This window comes from Citrus sinensis, chromosome 7, assembly GCF_022201045.2.
Source record: "Citrus sinensis cultivar Valencia sweet orange chromosome 7, DVS_A1.0, whole genome shotgun sequence".
NCBI classification, from domain to species: Eukaryota; Viridiplantae; Streptophyta; class Magnoliopsida; order Sapindales; family Rutaceae; genus Citrus; species Citrus sinensis.
The window spans coordinates 4,958,882-4,979,936 of NC_068562.1; the positions used below are offsets into that span (position 1 = coordinate 4,958,882).

General features: G+C 34.4%; 3 protein-coding genes across 7 annotated transcripts; 1 reads left to right on the forward strand and 2 right to left on the reverse strand.

Moving 5' to 3' along the window:
- Window positions 1-1,349: 1,349 nt before the first annotated feature.
- On the reverse strand, window positions 1,350-6,388 carry LOC102629424 (protein SPT2). Its single transcript, XM_006466313.4, has 10 exons — window positions 6,166-6,388; window positions 5,541-5,620; window positions 5,241-5,461; window positions 4,525-4,642; window positions 3,895-3,963; window positions 3,688-3,808; window positions 3,087-3,592; window positions 2,829-2,968; window positions 2,296-2,379; window positions 1,350-1,808 (listed from the first exon to the last, which is right to left on the reverse strand). The coding sequence occupies exons 2-10, from the start codon at window positions 5,559-5,561 to the stop codon at window positions 1,694-1,696; spliced, it is 1,395 nt and encodes a 464-aa protein (XP_006466376.2). The 5' UTR covers window positions 5,562-5,620; window positions 6,166-6,388; the 3' UTR covers window positions 1,350-1,693.
- A 112-nt stretch (window positions 6,389-6,500) lies between these two features.
- On the forward strand, window positions 6,501-9,492 carry LOC102629713 (uncharacterized). 5 transcript variants are annotated; one of them, XM_006466316.4, is made up of 8 exons: window positions 6,501-6,654; window positions 6,783-6,863; window positions 6,951-7,018; window positions 7,096-7,236; window positions 7,785-7,826; window positions 8,296-8,432; window positions 8,803-8,904; window positions 9,055-9,492. In XM_006466316.4, the coding sequence occupies exons 2-8, from the start codon at window positions 6,787-6,789 to the stop codon at window positions 9,181-9,183; spliced, it is 696 nt and encodes a 231-aa protein (XP_006466379.2). In that variant the 5' UTR covers window positions 6,501-6,654; window positions 6,783-6,786; the 3' UTR covers window positions 9,184-9,492. The 5 variants fall into 5 exon arrangements, with proteins under 5 accessions (XP_006466379.2, XP_006466378.2, XP_006466381.2 ...); XM_006466315.4 differs by having other exon boundaries at window positions 6,508-6,654; window positions 6,786-6,863; XM_006466318.4 differs by lacking the exon at window positions 7,785-7,826 and having other exon boundaries at window positions 6,508-6,654; window positions 6,786-6,863.
- Window positions 9,493-10,208: 716 nt separating this feature from the next.
- On the reverse strand, window positions 10,209-16,367 carry LOC102629129 (phosphoenolpyruvate carboxykinase (ATP) 1). Its single transcript, XM_006466312.4, has 13 exons — window positions 16,201-16,367; window positions 15,594-15,878; window positions 14,546-14,730; window positions 14,268-14,421; window positions 14,090-14,174; window positions 13,008-13,108; window positions 12,488-12,786; window positions 12,126-12,299; window positions 11,960-12,025; window positions 11,224-11,402; window positions 10,879-11,048; window positions 10,600-10,768; window positions 10,209-10,505 (listed from the first exon to the last, which is right to left on the reverse strand). The coding sequence occupies exons 2-13, from the start codon at window positions 15,860-15,862 to the stop codon at window positions 10,362-10,364; spliced, it is 1,995 nt and encodes a 664-aa protein (XP_006466375.2). The 5' UTR covers window positions 15,863-15,878; window positions 16,201-16,367; the 3' UTR covers window positions 10,209-10,361.
- Window positions 16,368-21,055: the final 4,688 nt, after the last annotated feature.

Here is a 21,055-nt window from a genome sequence, read left to right on the forward strand (position 1 = left end):
TGATCTCCACTTGATGCTGCAAAAGTGATCTGTGTGGGAACATGATAATGCCGTGGTAAACACCTTCCATGGATAATTGAAGAAACCGCTCCAGTGTCAATGAGTGCAGTGAGAGCAATATTCTTATTGTCTGAAATTTGGAGGATGACTTTTACCTATGGTCTAAATGCTAGTTCGGATTGCATGGTAAGATCAACATGTTGTTTTTTAGAGATAGTGAACATTGGTTCGCCTTCTGAAGATTCTTCTGGATCATTTAATTCAATGGATATGTTGGACTCTTGTAATTGCAAGTTAATTGCCGGTAATGCATTTTTAGGTGCCGGCGTTGTCATTTTTTTTAATGTGGAAGCACTTTTAAACCGTGCGGTTTAAGAGTTAAAAACTAACTCTCAAACCCGATGATTTAAAAATATACCCACATTCAGAAAATAAAGACACCCACACTATAGAATGACTATACATATATACAAGTTACTCAAAAAAATTGAGATTAAAAGACAACACATAACACATAACTAGTAATAATTAGTGACACTACAATTGATTTGAGAACAACACTCGACACATAACTACAAGTGGATACACTATTTTTCCTTGGCATTACTATATCTATTTGTTTCTCATTATCTACAATGCATACCACATCTCAAAATTTGAGTCTCAATATTATGTGTCATTCATTTATTTGATGATAAGTATAAAATTGCTTAAAAGTATCCGATTAATGATTGTCATGTCAATTAAGATACAAATGTTAAAATCCTCATCATTATCTTAAGATTGAGATTGAAACATCAATAATTTATTTCTTAAGTTTTGATTAAAAAAATATTTGATAAATATTTTGAAGTATGTTCGTATCACCATACATTTTAACGTTATCATTATACATTTATAATCTTATTATTTTATCAAAAGGCACAATTATACCTTTTTTTAAAAAAAAAAACACTTAGCTCATAAATCATAAACCAAAAACATTACATCACCACAAGAAATGAAAATTTTGAAAAATATTATTATACCAAATTTAATATAATATGGACGAATTATAAAGTCCATTGAATTGACAATGAATCAATACCTTAACAATGAAATTTACCAAACACATATTTATTAATGAAGTTTACCAAATATATATATATATATATGGTAAAATTACGTCATCCACAACAGTTCCCAACTAAACCCTAGTGACTTCATATCAGTGTTAAGGGTGGATTAAACAGTTGAACATCACAGCCCACTATAAAACATGGATATCCCAATGCTCAATTAAAATTTATAAGGCCCATGCTTCAAGCTCGAATTTACGGAGAGATCGAGGGGGTAAAATTAGAAAATCCTCACTGGAAACTTGGAAGTGGAAGTGAAATTGTAGAACAGATCAGCACTCCCCCTCCCGGGGCGAATGTAATTGAACAGGTGAGCATTTGGTCCAATATTATCCTCCTGAAGAAGCACCCAAATAAAAACCTGACTTCATATTTATTTATACTGAACAAATTACATCTAGAACTATGAATCTGATCCTACAATTTGGGTGGGGGGGAGGGTGGTGAATAAAGACTAAATGCCCCATAATTTAACTGCAGATGGCGCAAATTTGCGCCCAAACTACAACTAGATAAGGGACACTGAACCATAAGGGACTGGCTGCACGATTACAGAATGATGAGTGTATTTATAATCATCGCTGGCTCATTAGCTTACGCTTCTTTGCCAACTTCCTCATCCGTTCCTGCCGCTCCTCTTCCTCTATGAGACGTAGTTGCTCTTCATCCTCCTTCAGTGCAATTTTGGCACTGTATCACATCACAAATAATCAACATAAACATGAATTAACATAAATGATGAACACTAATCTCAAACATATAACTTATGTTAATTCATACATGTTAAATGAGAGAAAAGTTGATCTCTAAGTCATCTTTTTTTAGTTATATTTTTTAATGTTCCACAACTTCTTTTCATTTCATACTCTCCATGCTCTACTCTTGGCCCTGTTTTGCGGGAGACCATTAACTATCACTCTCTTTCTCTCTCCACAATATTTTCCTATTAACTAGGTACCATTATTATTAATTCGATAAACTGCCAAGACGAGTGGTCACAAAATGTTGTTAAGAAAAATAACATAGGAAAACTTAACACTAGAAACAAGTAAAAACGCCATAGCCCCCACACTTTAGCATATTGAAATGAAAATTCCAAAGCAAGGGGAAAAAGAGGATGAGACAATTAATTAAACAGGACAACAGCTTTGTGGCGAACTAAATAAATTATACTAACCTTAATTTTTCCTCCTCCATGATATCGTCAAAGCCTGCCTCCATGTCACTATCATCATCATCATAATTTGCAAACTTTCGATGCCTGTATAAATAGATTATAAACTTCAGTTACAATCCAAATGTTGCATTAACACCAACTTAAGTTCTATTAACCATTGTGTTCAGGAGCCTAAATCAACTTTTTCATATCCAAGTTGTAGTCTTCTCAAAATAGTTGTCCAAGAACACAAAATGGTCACCAAAAAAAATGGAAAAAAAACAAAAACAAAGAAACAAAGGAAGAGGAAGAAGAAGATAATCCACTCCTTTCGCAAGCTTAATCAGAAGCTACCAAAGACTCAAAATATCAAAAAATAAATGAATAATCTACCCTTGCATTATTGGAACATTTTAGGCATCAACAAATCTATAAATGAAAGCAACTACAACTTGAGCAAAAACATATTCAAAAGTAACCACTAGTTCCTTGACCAATGCTACAAATAAATTAAAAGTATATTTGAATAAAAAAAAAATGCTTTAAGAAGATACCCTAGCATGCTTCTAAGCATAGTGAAAGCCTTTGCATCATCATCTCCTTCTTCATCAGAGTAACGTGCTAATGGCTTCTTCTTGGGGCAGTGATCTTGAGTTGCAGCATGTGATGAAATTTGCTTAAGTGGCTTGTTTATCTGAGAAGCTCCAGATGGGAGTAGAAACAAAGCAATCGTCAACAAAGTTATAGATGTCATTCAAAATAACCTACAAGTAGAACCGTAAATGATATGAATATTTGCAGATCGGCTATACCTGAGGTTTTGAAGATGCCACTGGCTGTTTTGAAATAGGCCTACTCCTATTGGGTTCCTGTATACTGTTTCTCTGTTCTAAGTGCTTCTTCTGAACAGATGGAAGAATCTTTGAAGAGGGTGGTATCTTAGCACTGGATTGATTCTTTGCAATGGGCAATTGATTCTTTACAGTGGGCAGATGATTCTTTACACTGGCCGGATGATATTTTGCACCTGGGGCAGATGCCTTCCTCTCCAAAGAGGCCACAGGCATCTTCGAAGGAGGTGCTTTTTGTCCTGCAGGCCGGCCAGGACCAATGCCATTGTTGTTACTATGCTGCTTTCTAGACTCCACTGACATCGAATTAGATTTATTTCCATTAGCTGCCTTGTAGAGCCCTGCTTTAGAATGCATTTGGACATTTGAAGAAACTGGTTTCCTCTCTTCACGAGCAGCATGAACATTTCTGCCACTATTACCCAACGGTTGTTTGCTCTTTGTCGGCACTTGAGCTTGTCGTGCCTCTTCAACATCAGTAAGAAACCTGTATAAGTTTTCTCAATGAAAATAGTATGTTTTCAATTCCATTAACCAATCCAAAATTTATGCAACAACACACCAGAATTCGGAACAGAGACATTTCGAGCTGGAGGTTCTTTTTTAGAAGCTGGAAGCTCCGCATCATCAGATAAAAAGGAATAATCTCTTGAAACCTTAAGTTTTTGAACTTTCCTTTGCACCTGCATTTCAGTAAATCCGTGACATTCTTTATAAGATCAAAGGTCCATCTAAAGAAACAACAAAACCAAAACAAGTGTCCCAATACCTCATTAACTTTGGGTGGCGGACGTTGCCCTCCAACCTTTGGTGCGGAGGAAGCAGAGGTCTTTTCATTCTGCAAAAGGCAAGCAAAACCACAAAGATAGAGCAACATCTCAATTTGGCAAACTCTGTACACAACAACTGGATTGTGCACCCACAATCCAAATTCACAACGTAACAAATAGACCAGTCATGAGAGTGAAGCACAGACCCATAAAAATAAATAGTGTGGGAGTTACTGAGCAAAACATATTGTAAATATGATAATTTGCAATTTTGCATTGCACAAAAGATATTACATTGTAATTCTTTTTCTTTTCATTTCAGGACTACCAGGCTAATTTAATCTTTGTAGCATGAAAGGCATCTAACTAAAAACATCAAAATCATGCAATCTTAGATAAGAATATTAAAATCAAACAGAAGAGTAGCTATATTCTCCAATTCTTAAGTAAATGACAATAAATAAGTAGAAACTATGAAGTAGAATTGCCTGGGACAGGTTACTACCCATGGTGTTCATATATTGTTAAGCAACAAGCCTCCATAACTCCATTATTAATTAAAGACAAAGGATCAGATTTGCAGTAACCAGTCTATGCAATATCCAGAATCAAAGGCTTATGATACATACATTACGATGAGAGTTTTGAACCCTACATGCCAAATGTTGGGTCTCTAACAGTGACTTGCTTTCTTGGATAACTCTGTGAGAAATTACAGGCTGAGAAGGGCCAAAGAAGGATCCATAACTGCAGAAGTATTACAATAAGAAATAGAATGAATTTAAACATAAAACTTCATACGATACTCTGAAATTCTTTAAAAACAATGAAACAGAGGCCGTGTAACAAAAGAATGGAAGCGAAGTCAACAATCATAAAGCTGAGGGTATAAACAGGTAAAACAATAATCTTTAAAATAGCTTCAGATTAGCAGTGCGGCACGCAGTGGAGCAATGAATAAAACAATCAACTGATGTTCACTCAACTCAGCTTAATGCCAATTATGTAACAGCCAAAAAAGATTCCAAGTTTATCATAAAACTTCTGAAGATGGCCAACATTTTTATCACCATCTTTAGATAAAAAATGATATAGTCTAGAGTCATGTCCACTTTCCAAACTTTTGTGTATTCAAATTGGTAAGGTAACAAATTTAAGATTAAGAGGGAAGGAAAAAATTCATGGCAAGCAATGAACACATAATTGCAAATAAATTCCATAAAAAAAAATGTACAAGTGAGAAAAGAATATTCTGAAAGACTGAAACAGCTCCAGAAACCAATTCCAAGAGAAAGTCAAACACAAACCAGGCAACAATACCCATTAGAGGGAAAAAAATAATTACTTGTCATATGGAAGCCTATTTGTTTTCTCTTTGGAACTGGTCGAGCCATTTTCTTTCTTTATATTCTTCCTGTAACGCTCTTTCAGCCGCTGCCTTAGTTCAAGATATTCCAATTCTTCTTCTGTAGGTTTCCGTTCTTCTTCTTGATCTTCCTCCTCCCCTTCATCTTCTTCATATTGGTCTTCTCCTTCATCCTCGTACTCATCATATTCTTCAACGTCCTACAAAAAAATCACGAATACATTAAACACTTGACAACCTCTTCTGATACATAATTATGAGATCTCAAAATTCACTGACATCTCTAGCATATCCCCGCATTGCTGCTAAAATACACCGTTAAGCTTATTGTTCACGCCCTAGATACAGATAATCAATGCCTGCAGAGTCCAAAACACAAAAAAATTCCATTAATTAATTAATTTCGGCTAAAAAGAAAAACAATAATCATATTTATAGTCAGTACAACATCAGAATGAAGTTGCAAAAAACCAGGGAAGCAAGCATTGAAGTTTCTAAGTATCTGGTACCAGATAAATAGAATTTTGGTCTGAATTTAGATTAATAATCAAAATTCAAATGAATTCTCATCGACTTAAGCTTAATTTCGGATATCTGGTTACTAAAGCAGTCAAACAGAATAAATCTCCTTCATTTTTTAACAAAAATTCCGCATAAAACTACAAATTTATCCAAAAAAAAAACCAAACCCTAAATCCGACAAAAATCCAAAAAAAATTATTACTAAACCGATGAGATATTTACGAAACACAAACTATAATATCTAGATTTTCACAGAGCACATATCGATACAATCACAAAAACAAAAACGTTCCATGTTGAGGCAAAAACCGAAGAATTAACGACAAAAATACGAAAACTAACAAAAATTTCCAAAAAATTGATAGAAGATGATGAAAATTACCTCAAATAGCACGAAAAAATAGATGAAATTAAACCAAATCGCGCAATTCTGAAAAGAAAAAAAAAACGCAAGATCGGGATTGAGACTTCGACGAAACGGAATGCGACGAGGGAATAATAGGATCTCTATCTCTCGGATCTGTCTGCGGGCTTATTGCGCGTGCCCACGAGAAGAGAAGATTAAAGCTTAAAGAGAATGCAAACGGAAGGACCCAGACGAATGGGGATTTTTGCTACAATGCACTGTACGGCGTAGTGCGCACCCATCCCTTTTTACTTCAGTTATCTGAGTCCGAGGCCGAGTTTCGGATTGGACACGTGTGAAGTACGCACGTGTGTAATTCTGTGACACGTTAAAATTTGTACTTTGCAAATCCTAAAGTCGCAATAGAGCACAACTCAATTCACAATGCAGCGGACGGAAGCCTCTAACCGAAGTTAGAGCAAACGATATCGTTTTGCAAGTGTTAACAAATCTACGCGGGCTACTGTGAGTTTTATCGAATCTTCTTTCTAAATTCTAATAGCCTGCAGTCCAGGTGTTTGATAAAACGCGTGAAAGGATCTACTGAGTTAGCTTTCTTATCAATTGCGCCGTTTTCAACGTAAATGCTTTAGCAGAATGGGAAGTGACGTAGGAAAATTGAAATCTGAATTGAAGGAGAAGGTTTTAAAGTTATTTAAAGATTTTATGACAAGGTAACTTAACTCTTTAACCAATGGAACTACTAATAAGTTTTTATTTTTATTGGATTGATATTTAGATTATAACGACCCATTTTATAGGCTCGCAAAGCTTGAGGAATTGGGAACTTCAGGAAGCAAGTTACTTACTGGCTTTAAGCAGGGACTTGGTGGGTGCCTAGCATTTAAGTTTTGACTATTGTGTTAATTGTTGGAATTGACACTATTTCTATTAACCACCTTGTAGAGTTTCTTCGACGGCCTCCGATAGACAGGACATCTGAGTTGATTGAGAACATTGTTAAATCTAATGAAACCAAAAGGGTGAAGTCCTATTTTGAATCTGGCTGCATCAATGTTCATGATAGTGTACAAAATATGAGCAAGTGTAAGTACACCTCTGCTTTAAATAAACATTTTGATTTTTTTTTTTGGTTCAGGTATTTAGAAAGAGTGGAAAACTAAATGACTGTGTTCCATGCTGGTTTGCAAAATTGTTATGAGGAGAATGAATTGGGAAATTGAATTTTCAAATATGAGTGAGTTAAGGTAGGATTATTATCCCAAAATATATTCAAGAACAAAAAAAAAATGAAATTGTGTTTGCTAATGGTATTTTGGAACTGTGGAAGAAAAACCAGTTTTTTGTTGTCTTCACATCTCGTTCTGTTGGAATCATCGCCTTAAAAAAGGTACCCAATGACACCTGACTTTTCCAATAACTCTGCTATATGTTGGAAGTTTCTTAGGAGAAATCTTCTGTAAAGTAATACCACATTCACCAGCATGTGGTCTTAAATGTTTTATTGTCCCATGCTTGCTGTATTTTTATACCATTAGATGCCAGCTCTTTCTCTCTTGGATGAACCTTCTTTTTTCAGAGTTTTACTTTTTAATTTATTTTAAACCTTTTACTTTAAAATGTACATACAGAAGTGCATACAAGCCTACTCGGACTTACTGACCATTTAAGTAAAGGTAACGAACTTCCATTCTTCAAATACTCCCTCCCCAAATCCCCCGTATTATCATCTTATTTACTTTGAACAGGGTCAAGAGGTTGTTTGAACCTGTATTGCATATAGAAGGTTATCTGATTTTTCAATTTTCTGAAGTTATGTTTTTTGATTGTCATACATTGTATCTTTATATGCCTTTCAAGTGTATACTGGCTCATCCATCACCTTATTATTCCCCCCTTAAAGCTTAAGGGTGACTGTTAATGGTCTGAGGCAACTGATTTTACCAATTAGTGGCTGTTATATAACATACTGTTAATGGTAAGCAATAATAGTCCATGAAACTTGACTGTCTAGTCCCTCTTGTCGCATGTTAACTTAGGTGTGAATTCATGGTTCGTTCATCTAACGTTATTGTCAATTGCATTTTTTTACAGCTAAAGCTTGAAATTAGCAATTCATTAGGTTGATAATTAATGGTTTTGCAGCCAAAAGCATACTGAAAGAACTTGAATGTCTCCTGGAGGATGTTTCCAGCGCAATTCAAACTGCAACTGAATGTTTACCACCTGCATGGGATAACGATTTCAGCAATGGTTTGGATGTACGAGCCACGAATGATGAGGTTGGGTTTAATGTTAATGGAATGTAGACTTTTCCCATTCTGTCTATTTTATCAATAAGAATGTGCTATGAATTCAATTGAATTGGAAAAATTATGAGTGTTTCTTTGGTGCTCATTTGCAAAAATATTTATAGTATGGCCTACTCAGTTCCTTTCCCCATCAGAGACATAGTTATAGTTTAGCTGGATTTTCGCTGACCATTATAAAGCTACTTTCAATGATCTCCAACTATTTCTACGCTGGAGATTTTGTAACTATTATAGACTAAATGCTTAAATGGTATGTAAATAGATTAAAAGCTACTTTAAATGCCTGATGCAATATGTCATCAATATTCTCTCATTTCTTCTCAAACCTCTTTCGACTTAGGAGGACATTAAGTCATCCGATCTTCAAGAACCTGAAATGACAGAGATTGCTGCCATGATGGGGATCATTTACAGTATGGTGAAGAAAGACTATGCAATGCAGGTAATGAGCTTCTGCATTCTGACTATCCTTTTCATTTCGCATTTAGGCAAATACATCTCTGAGACTAGCCTTAGGCTGTCAAATCTTTTTTATTGATCTGTTTTTCCTGTAATGATTGAACAGCTGACGATTATCATCACTCTCTTGCAGGAAAAGATTGTTATTTCTCTAAATCTCAAATCATTATCAGTGGAGTTAGAGAGCTACTGCCTCATGTGGTCTTTGCACCCATTTATAAATGATGAAATAATGCATCGAGCTTGGAGACTTATTCCTTAAAAATTAGATCTGGGTTTATCGAGTGTAACAAAATCACATATGGTTTTTTTTATATAGCAGATTTTTGTTTTGGAAAGAAGAATGATTGTGAAGTGATGGCATCTTTCAGCAGACATAAGTGTAGTTTTTATTCCCTTTTTTCTCCCCGTTTTTCAAGTATTGTATGGGTTTGCATTTGTTAAAAGGCCTTGTTTTGTTTGACAATGAAAATATTGTCTCGAATTTATTGCCACTGCTAGATAAATCAAGGCTGTAAGCTTCATTTGAAACAATGCGAATTGTTTCATTAGGGGCAGCAGATTATCTTAACGCAGAAGACCACATTTAGAAAAAAGTTTTTTAGCATATGCCTTACTGGAATTGATGCTGGTTGTCCCAGCAAGCAATTCTTAGCGTTTCTTTTGCAACTTGTTTCTCAAACAATGCGCCGTTGTAGTAGATCTTTGGATTCTCTTAACTGTAAAGATGTGGGATATTTTTTTTCCTTCAGACATGTTGAAAAAAAAGCACGTTCTGATCATGCTCGCTTTCTAGTTTTGCATGCATGCTCATATGTCACGACTCCTGTACACAGCGCAAAAATCTCTTTGCTAAAGCAAGCAAAATTTTAGTCTTTCCTGAATGTAGCCAAACCATCAGCGTGTTAGATTGGTAGCAATAAGTGGATACAGAAAGTTGAATTTCTTATCTGCACTTCCGAAACTTCCGAATATTGTATTGTGGTATGTGAATGATCATCATCTTGTTATGAAGAAAACATTCCGGTGCTTAGGGGTGCTAAAAATTTCTCAAGGCAAGCACCCAAAACAGCTTTCAACTTGATACGTATATTTTCAAGTTGAACAAACTCTCCAACAGTTTTGCACAGGACTTTGACGTCCGGTAAATTCATTTGACGGTGTGGAAATGGTTCACAAGTTTTCGTCAGTTGCAAACTTGTCTTAAGTTGCACTAAAGCTTATCATAGCGATTGCAATTTTTATAGGACCAGCATTCCGAAGAAATTAAGCTTCTAATTAAAATCGTTGACTCAAATATCGGATTACTTAATTAATTCAGAGAACAAGTTTACATATGAATCGAACCACACATGTCGAATATGACTATATTACGCTTTATTTCCATCATATTTCCCAAACCACACTCACGTTCTTTGCTTGTTCTTCACTCGGTCTAAATTAGAAATTTGGACCAGCTGCAAGGATCTCTTCAGTGAGCTTGTTGTCCTTGCCAATCTTGTAGTTTGTGAATATTTCAAAGTTCCTCTTGAAAAGACCAGCCAGCTTCAGCAGTGTCTCCTTGTAAGCCTGCTTGTCTGCCCACTGTTGACACAAATAACAATTACATCATAAAATTGAAATAAAAGATGCATTAGTTTAAAAAGATGAGAATTTGTTAAAGAGAAGGAAAACTAACAGTGTTCTCTGGATCCAGGATTTCTGAAGGCACTCCCTCGACTTCAGTGGGGATTTCCACCCCAAATACATCAGTTTTCTTGTAATTTGCATTCAACAGGCTGCCAGAGTGTATCGCATCAATGATTTTTCGAGTGTACGGTAACTTGATGCGGCTGCCACAACCATAGCTGCAACAAATTCAAAGAACATTTCATTTCAATTTTTCTATGTAATCCGATTGCTGGTATAATGTATACCTAGTATATCAGCATAAAGGTTAACCATCTTCAATACACACCTTCCACCTGACCATCCAGTGTTGACGAGCCATCCTGTAGCACCATGCTTCTGCATCTTCTCAGCCAGCATTGCTGCATACTTGGTAGGATGCAGCATGATAAATGCTGCACCAAAGCAAGCTGAAAATGTTGCCGTTGGCTCCTTAATACCATCCTCTGTTCCAGCTACCTAAAATCAAGAACAAATTCAAATTCTATCACCAAAATGGAAAAGTAATTATTAGCAACTACATCTACGTGTGCATTTTCTTCTGTTCTCCAGACTCAATATGAAATGATGCATAATATTCAGGTAATTACCAAATAACCTCATATTTGAATCAAAATAATGGCATGGTACATACCAAAGCAGTGTAGCCACTGATGAAATGGTACATTGTTTGTGCCAGGTTCAGCTTGCTCACTGGTGGGAGTACACCAAAAGCATCACATGCCAAAAGGATGACATTCTTGGGATGAGGACCAACGCATGGTATCTTTGCATTGGGGATATACTCAATGGGGTAGGCAGCACGAGTGTTCTCTGCAATCCCATGAAAAACAGCCACAAGATAAATAAATTTTCTTCACGATCATAGAGCATATGTAGGTATAGCTTATCTGTAGATTAAATAAATTCTCCTGGATCTTTAGATCACGATCAAAAGACTTTTCGGTGTCACTTAAGTATTTAAGTTTTTCGCTTAGTCTTATATATTTGGAGACCCCTTTTTGTTCAAGTCCTTATAACATGGCATAGAAAAAGTCAAAATAGCTAAGCTATTGACTTAAATCACCAAATTGGAAAAGCAAATTAGTTGACTTCACATTATCTAATCGCAAAACAATCTATTAGATGATGTAAGAGTTATAAAATTACAGAACATAAATGAAATGAGGTGTAACTTAGGATGATCTCACTATATTTTTATTAGATTAATAATGATTTAATAATTTTGATGATGTGGGTGTAAATTAAACTAAACTGTACGGATAAGATCAACCGTACTATGAGTCATAAACTGATTCCATTTATTTTGTACTTAATACAATCAAAGATTATTAAGATATGGAATAAGTCTGCACAAAATATTATTTTACCTGTGACAGATTTGTCAGAATAATCCACCTCTCTGGTATGCTCATCAAACACAACATTTTCCAACACTGCCAATCACAATCAATTGCATTATTTCCTATGATCTGTAAATAATTTCCCTCATATTACAAATATCAGCTAAGCATCAATAGAATTTTAGAAAATTACCAGCGCCAAACTTGATGGCATTCCAGATATCAGGCTCCTTCTCCCTTGAGAGATCAATGCACTTGGCATAGCAACCACCCTCAATGTTTGACACACCATTGTCACCCCAACAGTGTTCATCGTCTCCAATCAGATATCGATTGTGATCAGTAGACAGTGTTGTCTTTCCAGTACCTAACATTAAAATTATTGAAACATTCTCATCAATAACAATGCAAATACCAAACAAACAGTAAAGGGCATTATAGCCAAATATACATCAAAACACATAGAACAATGTTTCAAGGACTAAAGTTAGAAGGCACGTATCATTTTGGCACAGTTTGGCACCAGATCACGACCTTGATCCGATGATACTATACCTGACAATCCAAAGAAGAGGGCAACATCTCCATCTTTTCCCATATTGCAGCCAGAATGAAGGGAGAGGATTTGACGTTTAGGCATGAGATAATGCATAACACTGAAAAGACCCTTCTTCATTTCCCCGGCGTACTGTGTGCCGAGGATGACCATTTCCCTCCTAGCAAGATTAAGGTCTATGCTAGTGGAGGATGTCATGTAGTGAGTATAACGATTACACGGGAACTGTCCAGCATTGTATATAGTGAAGTCCGGAGTACCGAAATTCTCCAGCTCTTCAGGAGTGGGTCGGATACACCTGCCACCCACCCAGTTATCCAATTTTCCACTAAGCTAATTTACCATTGCACATTGTTTAACCATTTTCCTCCATCTATGTATGTATTAGGGATGATAAACCTCAATTCAGGATTACATATTATTCACATTGTGACAATGATGAGGAAACTTATCTGGCAGGGCCAAGACCTTTGCGAAGGAAATAATTGTTAGTAAAAATAATCAGTTTGTTTCACTTACATGTTGTGCATGAACAAAGAATGGTAAGCCCTTGCAGAAACAATTCTGACTTTGACTCGGTTCTGTGGATCCCAGTTCAAGAATTGATCATTCACAAAAACCTGCACATCATGATTTTTCATTCTATTATTAATTGAGTTATTGATAATATCAGAGAAGTTCTTATATTATCGGGCTTACTAGCTGCTTTCGCTAAATAATAAGTGTGGCAGGATAAGACACAGATCTCTCAGGTTAGTTCCATAAATTCCATAAGGTGAAGGAAAATAAATTAATAAACCAGGAGGAAATTGCTCTATCCAATAGATCAAGGGGACAATAGGCCGGCTTGGGGAAGGAGACGAGATGGATTCCCGTTGCTCACATTTCACCATCATCCAAAGACTAGGGAAAACATCTAATATTCTTAACAACAAGCTAGCTACATTTTATCTCTTCATGTATGGGTGTGTGTACCTATATATAAATATTTTGTAACCCAATTTTGAGAGTTGCGAATTCCATGCAACACACTCGCGCGCGCGCGCACACGCACACACAAAGTACTAAAGACTTTCGCAATGTTGTGAAAGCATTTTGCAATGTTGTGCATATAAAAGTCCATGCCCTTTAAAAAAATGCATATATATTAATATTTTGTAACCCAATTTTGAGAGTTGCGAATTCAATGCAACACACGCGCGTGCGCACGTACACGCACACACAAAGTACTAAAGACTTTCGCAATGTTGTGAAAGCGTTTAAAACATTGTAAAAGCATTTTGCAATGTTGTGCATATAAAAGTACACGCCCTTTAAAAAAATGCAAGAACCCCCCATTGAAAATTTTCTATATATGTATGGTTGTGTAGAGTCCTTCTCTAGTGTGGGCGCCCGTATTTTTTAAAAAGTAGATTTAAAATTTTACAACAGTGTCAAATGCTTTTATACCATTGTAAAATGATATTCTACACTGTTGTGAAACCTTAAATCTATATTTTAGGAGCCCAATATCTTATTCCTTTTGAAATAGGGGGAAAAAGAATAAGTTGACCTTGTGATAAATAATATAGTAAATGAGAAAAAAAAATTAGAAGAATTACTTTGTCCAAAGAATTCAAGTAATCAACAGCCCTTTCTCTGTTCACCAAAAATGTGTGCTCGTCCATTTCAATGTTAGGTGAACCCCTGAATCGTCAAAAAGCAAGAGAATTAATCCCAAATTTAATGAATATGAAAGGGAAAAGGAAGGCAATAATAATAAGTGTAAGAGACACTCACTTTCCCCACCAAAGTTCATGCTCAGTGGTCTCATCCTTGACCACACGCTTATCTCTGGGAGAGCGGCCAGTCTTGGCGCCAGACAGAGTTGCCAATGCACCACTGGACGCGATAAACGACCCTTTCTCATACTTGATGGCCTGCTCGTACAATTCTGCAAAACAAAAACAAATAACCACCGTTCCCTATTAATTAATTATCTTACTATTCTCGATTTAAAATATATAATATTGTGACCAATAATAATAATAATAATAATATTGAGAATTTTGTTTTACCAGCAGGAGAGAGATTGTAGAGAACGTGGGTGAACTTCAAGGAACTGTCACTGACGCTGATTGTTGGCGTGAAAGAGAAATGGTCACCGGGATCTGCCGCAAACTTTGGTGTCTCTGCCTTTCTCGCCGGATCTCCTCTCACCACCTTTGGCCCTGTTTCTCTTGTCAGTGACGCCAACGATGCACTGTTTCACCCGCAAATCATTAAATTGAGATATTCAAAACAAAAGCTAGGAAATTCTTGTTAATTAATATTTTTGGGCAAAGTTTTTTTTTTGTTAAAAAAAAAATCTTCCTATCATAAAATATAATTTGCTAAAAGTATTATTATTTATTAGCACGTCCACCGCTCCACGCTTTCTTTTCTGTGGAAACTTATAAGGAAATTACGTTGTTAGTCAAAAGTTGTAAACACGAGTACATACATGGCATAACAAGAGAAACACACCACCTCAAAGTTCTACACATTAACGAGATTGCCCTTGCCGGCGTCACCAGGTAAGACCCACTTACCCGTATTTTAAATTAAAGCAATCGTATGAATTTATACGTTAAAAAAATATTATTTACCCTAAAAAATACATATTAAAAAATTATAACAAATTAAATAAAATCATTTATATAAAAAGAAAAAATTAATTATCTTTCAATATAAAATACATTTATTATCTTGTGTAGTGTGTACAATTTAATGTGCCAATAACATTACTCTTTATATATTTCAATCGGATTTTTGGGACAAAGCAAAGGCTGCAACGACTTCACTACATACCCGCATCTTATATAAATTACTTCAAAACAAACGCTTCGGCATTGAAGTTAATATTTATATGTGTTTCAACTTGTCCGTTGTTAATCACCACCGTGATATTACTGGAAACAGAAACTGTGGTCCCGTTTCTTGAATTAATAATTAGTCTTTTTCTTTTTTTTTTTTGGGTGTGGGGGGGTGCTTTTGGGAAGAATGATAATAATTATTGATTCAAGTCTCAAAAGTCTAAAACGTTTTTCATTTTATTATAAGGTGTATTGCGTGTGTAAATTAAACCTGATGGACTGGAGCTGCTGTTTCTGTCGTGCCTCATCCGAAAGAGGCGAAAAAGAGCCCTGGGTCCCTTTAATGGGGGTGTTTGGTGCAGATCTTTTCTTTTGAAGCGAGTGAAGCTCGTCAATCGTCTGAGCCTTAACAGGCGGCGTGCTGTCGTCGTGGCATATCGCGCTCTGCTTCTTCTGCGAAGCCGCCGTTTGAATCTTCGCTAGCCCCTTCCTCGCCGTTCCTTTTCCGAAGCTAAACTCTCCGTTACCGTTCGCTGCCATTTCTCACGACTCTTCCCTGCAAATACGAGACGGATTATCGGAATATGTATACAATACGAGTTCATAAATAAACCAGGCCAAATTTCAAAAGAAACAAATCACGGTTATCATATTGGATAAGCGTGATTTGTTTTAAAATTTGTTTTGCTATTTTTAAGAGATCCTGTTGCATGATTTCAGATCAAATGAACGACGTGGTATTAACATTCGTTTTGCTATTTTTATGAGACCCTGCTGCACGATTTCAGACCAAATGAACGCTCTTTCTAGGCCATTATCAAGATTAACATGTGACGTGCAACATAGACCATAAAGATTAAGGAGGGAAAGAGAATGACCCCGAGATTGCGAGCTTGAAACGAAAGTGAACAAAAAGAAAAATGAAGACTAATGGGAGATGAAATATAAAAGCTGAGGTAGCCCGATCATTCAAAGTGCAGTTTGTAGTACGCAAATTGAATAAGCTAAGAAGTTGATGCGAAATGGGAGGACCCGATGCGTGGTATTTATAGGGCAAATTGGGCAGGGTCCTCAAAACGGTCTAATCCGAGTGAGTGCTAACCACGGTTAAATTTTATCCATCATATGAGTTAAGAGAGCAAAATTCCAAACTCATTTAAACAGAGAAACGGACTGAACGGTAGTCAGATAAATCCTAGATATTGCGCTGGGCCCCACGTGTATCCGTGTCGACTTTTCCTTTTTTTGCCCTTTTCTTTTGTAGTATATGTAGAAGTTCTTGTTTGCTTCTTCAGTTGTGTTGGGACTCGGTTGCATGGTTTTTGTTAACAATGGAATTTAATATCAAATCAATTAATTATGAACCAAATTTAGTGAATTTTAAATCATTCTAATATTTGAAATCAATATACAATATGTTTTTGTGGGTTTTCCTAATACTGATTTAAAAATAAGTCTTCCTACTATTTGCAAGTTTACAGTCAAATTGTTAAATAATTTATAAAAATTATCTTTACACTATCTTTATTTTGTTATATATACATTTAATTATTAAAAAATTTTAATATATTCTTTATATCACCTATATTTTTAGATTAATTACTTTGCCCTTAAATGTATTAAAATATTATTTTATCTTTTGAAACTTTGAAAAATAACTAAATTTGTAATTACATAAAAAATAGGAAAGTCGGTGGAATGATCTTTTAATTAAATTTATAAATTTTATAATTATTTAAAGTTTCAAAAAATAAAATAGTCATTTAATACAATTAAGGATTAAATAATCATTTAATTTAGATTTTTTTAACATTTTTTAATGATTTTAAGGATAAAGTAATTAATTGAAACAGATTTAAAAATATAAATGATGTACACAACGTATCAAAAAAAAAATTATAGCTAGATGCAGTACGACAAAATAATTATAGTACAGTGATAATAGTCTAAGAATGCGTTGGGCTTCTGACATTCGTAAAGCGGGTGTATTTTATTTATTTTTGTTTTTAGGAAATTGAAAAATGATTTTTGAAAATACAGAACTACATTGGTCATTTCTGTAGTAAGGTGTTTTCTAAATTCCGGGTTTTTGAGTCACAAACCAAACAATGCCTTTCCGTGAACAATTTGATTGGACGAGACCACCTACACAGTCTAGTCACGTAATCAGCTTAACAGCTCATACTTGTGCGAATATGAAGACACGAAAACCGCAGAACGAGGTAGCCCCCACGCGCATACAAAGAAGTCTGTTTGAAACATTATGACAAAACCGGACCATTAGATGCTGGAAAAATCAATCAAATTTAAATTCATGCTTCAGTTCCGATACTACCGTAAAACGAAAGCGAGCCCGGTATTTCATATAGTGAGACGAGGCGTACAAAACTTAACTTGTATTTTATAATTTAATAATTTAGGGTTAATTCCGTCCTGCCCCAAATGTTTCAATATATTCCACCGCACACCTAAATATTTTAATAATGTTCAATTCACACCCAAATTCGTTAATTTGACCGTTTATTCTAACAGTCAAAGGGCAAATTTAGAAGTTCATGCCTTAAATATTATTTGATGATGATAAATTAAATTTATTTGATAAGTTAATTGATGGGATTATTATTAATTATATTTAATTAAGAATTTTTAATGTAAATATTAATTATTAGATTAATATTTTATCTCATTTAATTCTTTTCTAATTCAAGATAAAGGGTATTTCAGATATTTCATTAACTTTCAAATAGCTCCATTAAAAATAACGGTCAAATTAACGGAATTGAGTGCGCGGTAAAAAATATCGAAAAGCGTGGGTGCATGGTGGAAAATATCGAAAGATTTGGGGGTTGGGTGGAAATAACCCTTTAATTTACAAGCAAAGTTGGGAAAGTTACTCGGCGTCCGGTCGCCACAAGCAGAACTGTTGGGACTGACAAGGGCCCACTTCTTTTCTCTTTGTTTAATGGTTCTGATTAATCAAATCTTCCCATCGTTATTGAGCAGCGTGCCTATGTGTCCTAGATGTGGCAGATAATGAATAAATGATTTTTCTGGAAATATTAATAATAATAATAACAACAACAATGAATATTGAAAATTCATGTGATTTGACAGTGATTATGGTAGAATCGCTCGACGTATAGCTCTAATAATGATTATCAAATTGTATCATTAAGTACAAATTTAATTTTTACCTCTATAACCATATGGTTTTTATCAGTATTTCATCGTGAAGCAATTCTAATATAACTAAATTTTTTATAATTTTTATATATTAAATCAACAATATAGTGCTCCACAGTGTTGCAAATCACAATCATAATAAGTACTAAATTGATGTAGGGTACCATGTAATACAAAATTGGAAATTAATACCAGCTTAACTTACTACATATTAATACTCACAACTCGAAAGAAAACGATGTTATAACTATAGAGTATATATAAACTGATATGGTGGTATTTAATGTGTTACAAAAGAAATTTATTGCAATATAGCCAAAGAACTGAAAGAAGTTAATGGATAACAAAATTTATTGCCACAATCCAAAGCCTTAATGCATTGTATGGAAACCGTGTCTTTCAAATCAATAATGAAAGAGTAATGCTACACATTCCAAATTTTTTATCCTAAAAAATTATCTCAAATGATGTGTCATTTATTAATTGGTTGGTAAAATAATACAATTAATTTACTTTGATCTTATAAAGAATTATCAACTACTTAATTAATAACACATCATTTGAGATAATTTTTTAGAATAAAAAATTTGGGATGTACAGTACTACTGATAATGAAATATCATCACTCACTCGTCAGTAGCCATCTATTGAAATCATAAGGGGGAAGCTTCACATGATAATGAAACCATGCTTTTTCGTATATGCTTACACACCAATTTATGGTATTTCCCTTAATAAGTCTCGCCGAAATTAGCAAAAGTAAAAATGGTTAAGATATGTTGCTCTCTTTGTGTAATAATATTTGACTAGTTCTCTAGCCCAAAAAAAAAAAACACGTGACACAGTGATCTGCTTTAAAATTTGTGATGGAAATGTCAACATGAAATTTGTTAGTTGGATTATGTATTGCCAAAATTGCATATAATTAATTTATTACACTGATAATTTTTTTAGGAGAATAATATTATACTCACAAATAATTTACACAAATTAATATAGCGGTACTACTTGATCAATGTCGTGTAATCCATCATTTTAATTTTCACTAATCCCATTTGAAATTTATAATTTTATCTACTCAAAAGTACCATGTGACATTAACTTGTATAAGTAGTTTTTTTTTAATAGAAACAGTATTTTAGTTAAAGATGAAGAAAATAATAAATCTAAGGAAACTTTAAATTAACATACCGATTTATATTTAGGTACCATTTAAGAGTAATGTTACAAAATTTAAATACCAAATGATGTCCTGTTCTACGATATATAATAATAATCATCAATTGAGATATAAATTTCTTAGAAGCATAATATATTAGTTACTTAATAATACATTGAATATGTGGTGCTATAGGTTATATATTAAATGAAAACATAACACAATAATTACTTACTAATAAATTGAATATGTGGATCAAATTTTAAATATTTTTATGACTGTGAAATGTTTAAAAAAAAAAAAAAGGAATTGACTCCAACATGATTCACCATGTAGACAAAATAAAAAAATAATAAAGTAATTGCTGAGTGAACGTGAGTATTTAGACCATAACCAACTCAACGCCGTCAATGTTTTTGTCAAGCGATAATGTTATCAACGGTGGGTAGGCATTCGGACCACAAAAAATATAACACACAGTCGCGGTAAGAACGAAGACCCATTCAAAAGTCACGTGTTCGAGTCCGTCAGCTCAAATCGGAGCCGTCCTTTGGCATTAAAAGGAAAAAAAATAAAAATAAAAAAGGGGTCAGCCGTCAGTTAGCTGTACTCCTGAGAAGGACAGAAAAGAAGTTGCACAATTATCTTTTCAATATTGACAGCTGTTCATAACATGACGTCTACGTCAGCCGTTATCTTTCGGTCATAATAGATGTACGGTTTCCAAATCTTTCGCCACGTCATTAACCTTTTAAGCAAACCGTCCGAGGTATAAGCCTCCTTACAGTTGATACGGCGTCGCTGACATCATAAAACATATCTCTTGTTTTAATTTTCAAATTTTTGGGGCGGAGACCGGAGGGGGTAAGATTATTATTATTATTATTATTATTTTAAATACAGATATATTATAATTATAATTCTATCGATATTTTGAATCAAATAGTAATTGAAATTTTCCTTCATAATTTTAATATGACATAATTTGAACAATAACTCACTTAATATTAGAGAAAATTTTATTCTATTCCCAAAATAGGAGGCTAAATAAATCCTTATTAAATGGAGAGGTCGAGTCTCAGCTATTGCTAGGACTCCAATTCATTCTTGAATTTTACTATTTTAGTGTATGTTATTCATGTTGAGAAATTTTAGAATACATATGTTGTATTATGTCACTCATACAATAAGTAAATAATATCATGACAAATATACATTTGTTTTGTAAACTATCATTCAAGTAGTGGTTGTATTAAACTCAATTACACATGTCATGCAGGCATTAAATGATTGTAATACAACAGATGTATTCTAGAATTATCCATGTTATAGACTTATGGTCCATGGTTACATGCCACGATTCATTAGTCCATGTTTATTACTGGGTCGAC

What these genes read in the sequence shown, in the direction of transcription:
- LOC102629424 (XM_006466313.4), bottom strand. Translation starts at nt 5,561, where the DNA reads ATGCGGGGATATGCTAGAGAT. An exon ending in AATAGGCTTCCATATGACAA is followed by an intron (nt 4,643 to 5,240) that starts GTAATTATTTTT and finishes ATACTTCTGCAG; the next exon opens with TTATGGATCCTTCTTTGGCC. An exon ending in TGTCTCTGTTCCGAATTCTG is followed by an intron (nt 3,593 to 3,687) that starts GTGTGTTGTTGC and finishes CTGATGTTGAAG; the next exon opens with AGGCACGACAAGCTCAAGTG.
- LOC102629129 (XM_006466312.4), bottom strand. Translation starts at nt 15,862, where the DNA reads ATGGCAGCGAACGGTAACGGAGAGTTTAGCTTCGGAAAAGGAACGGCG. An exon ending in CCTCTTCTTTGGATTGTCAG is followed by an intron (nt 12,300 to 12,487) that starts GTATAGTATCAT and finishes TTTTAATGTTAG; the next exon opens with GTACTGGAAAGACAACACTG. An exon ending in ACTGGATGGTCAGGTGGAAG is followed by an intron (nt 10,769 to 10,878) that starts GTGTGTATTGAA and finishes AATTTGTTGCAG; the next exon opens with CTATGGTTGTGGCAGCCGCA.
- LOC102629713 (XM_006466316.4), top strand. Translation starts at nt 6,787, where the DNA reads ATGGGAAGTGACGTAGGAAAATTGAAATCTGAATTGAAGGAGAAGGTT. An exon ending in TTTAAAGATTTTATGACAAG is followed by an intron (nt 6,864 to 6,950) that starts GTAACTTAACTC and finishes CCCATTTTATAG; the next exon opens with GCTCGCAAAGCTTGAGGAAT. An exon ending in TACTGACCATTTAAGTAAAG is followed by an intron (nt 7,827 to 8,295) that starts GTAACGAACTTC and finishes ATGGTTTTGCAG; the next exon opens with CCAAAAGCATACTGAAAGAA.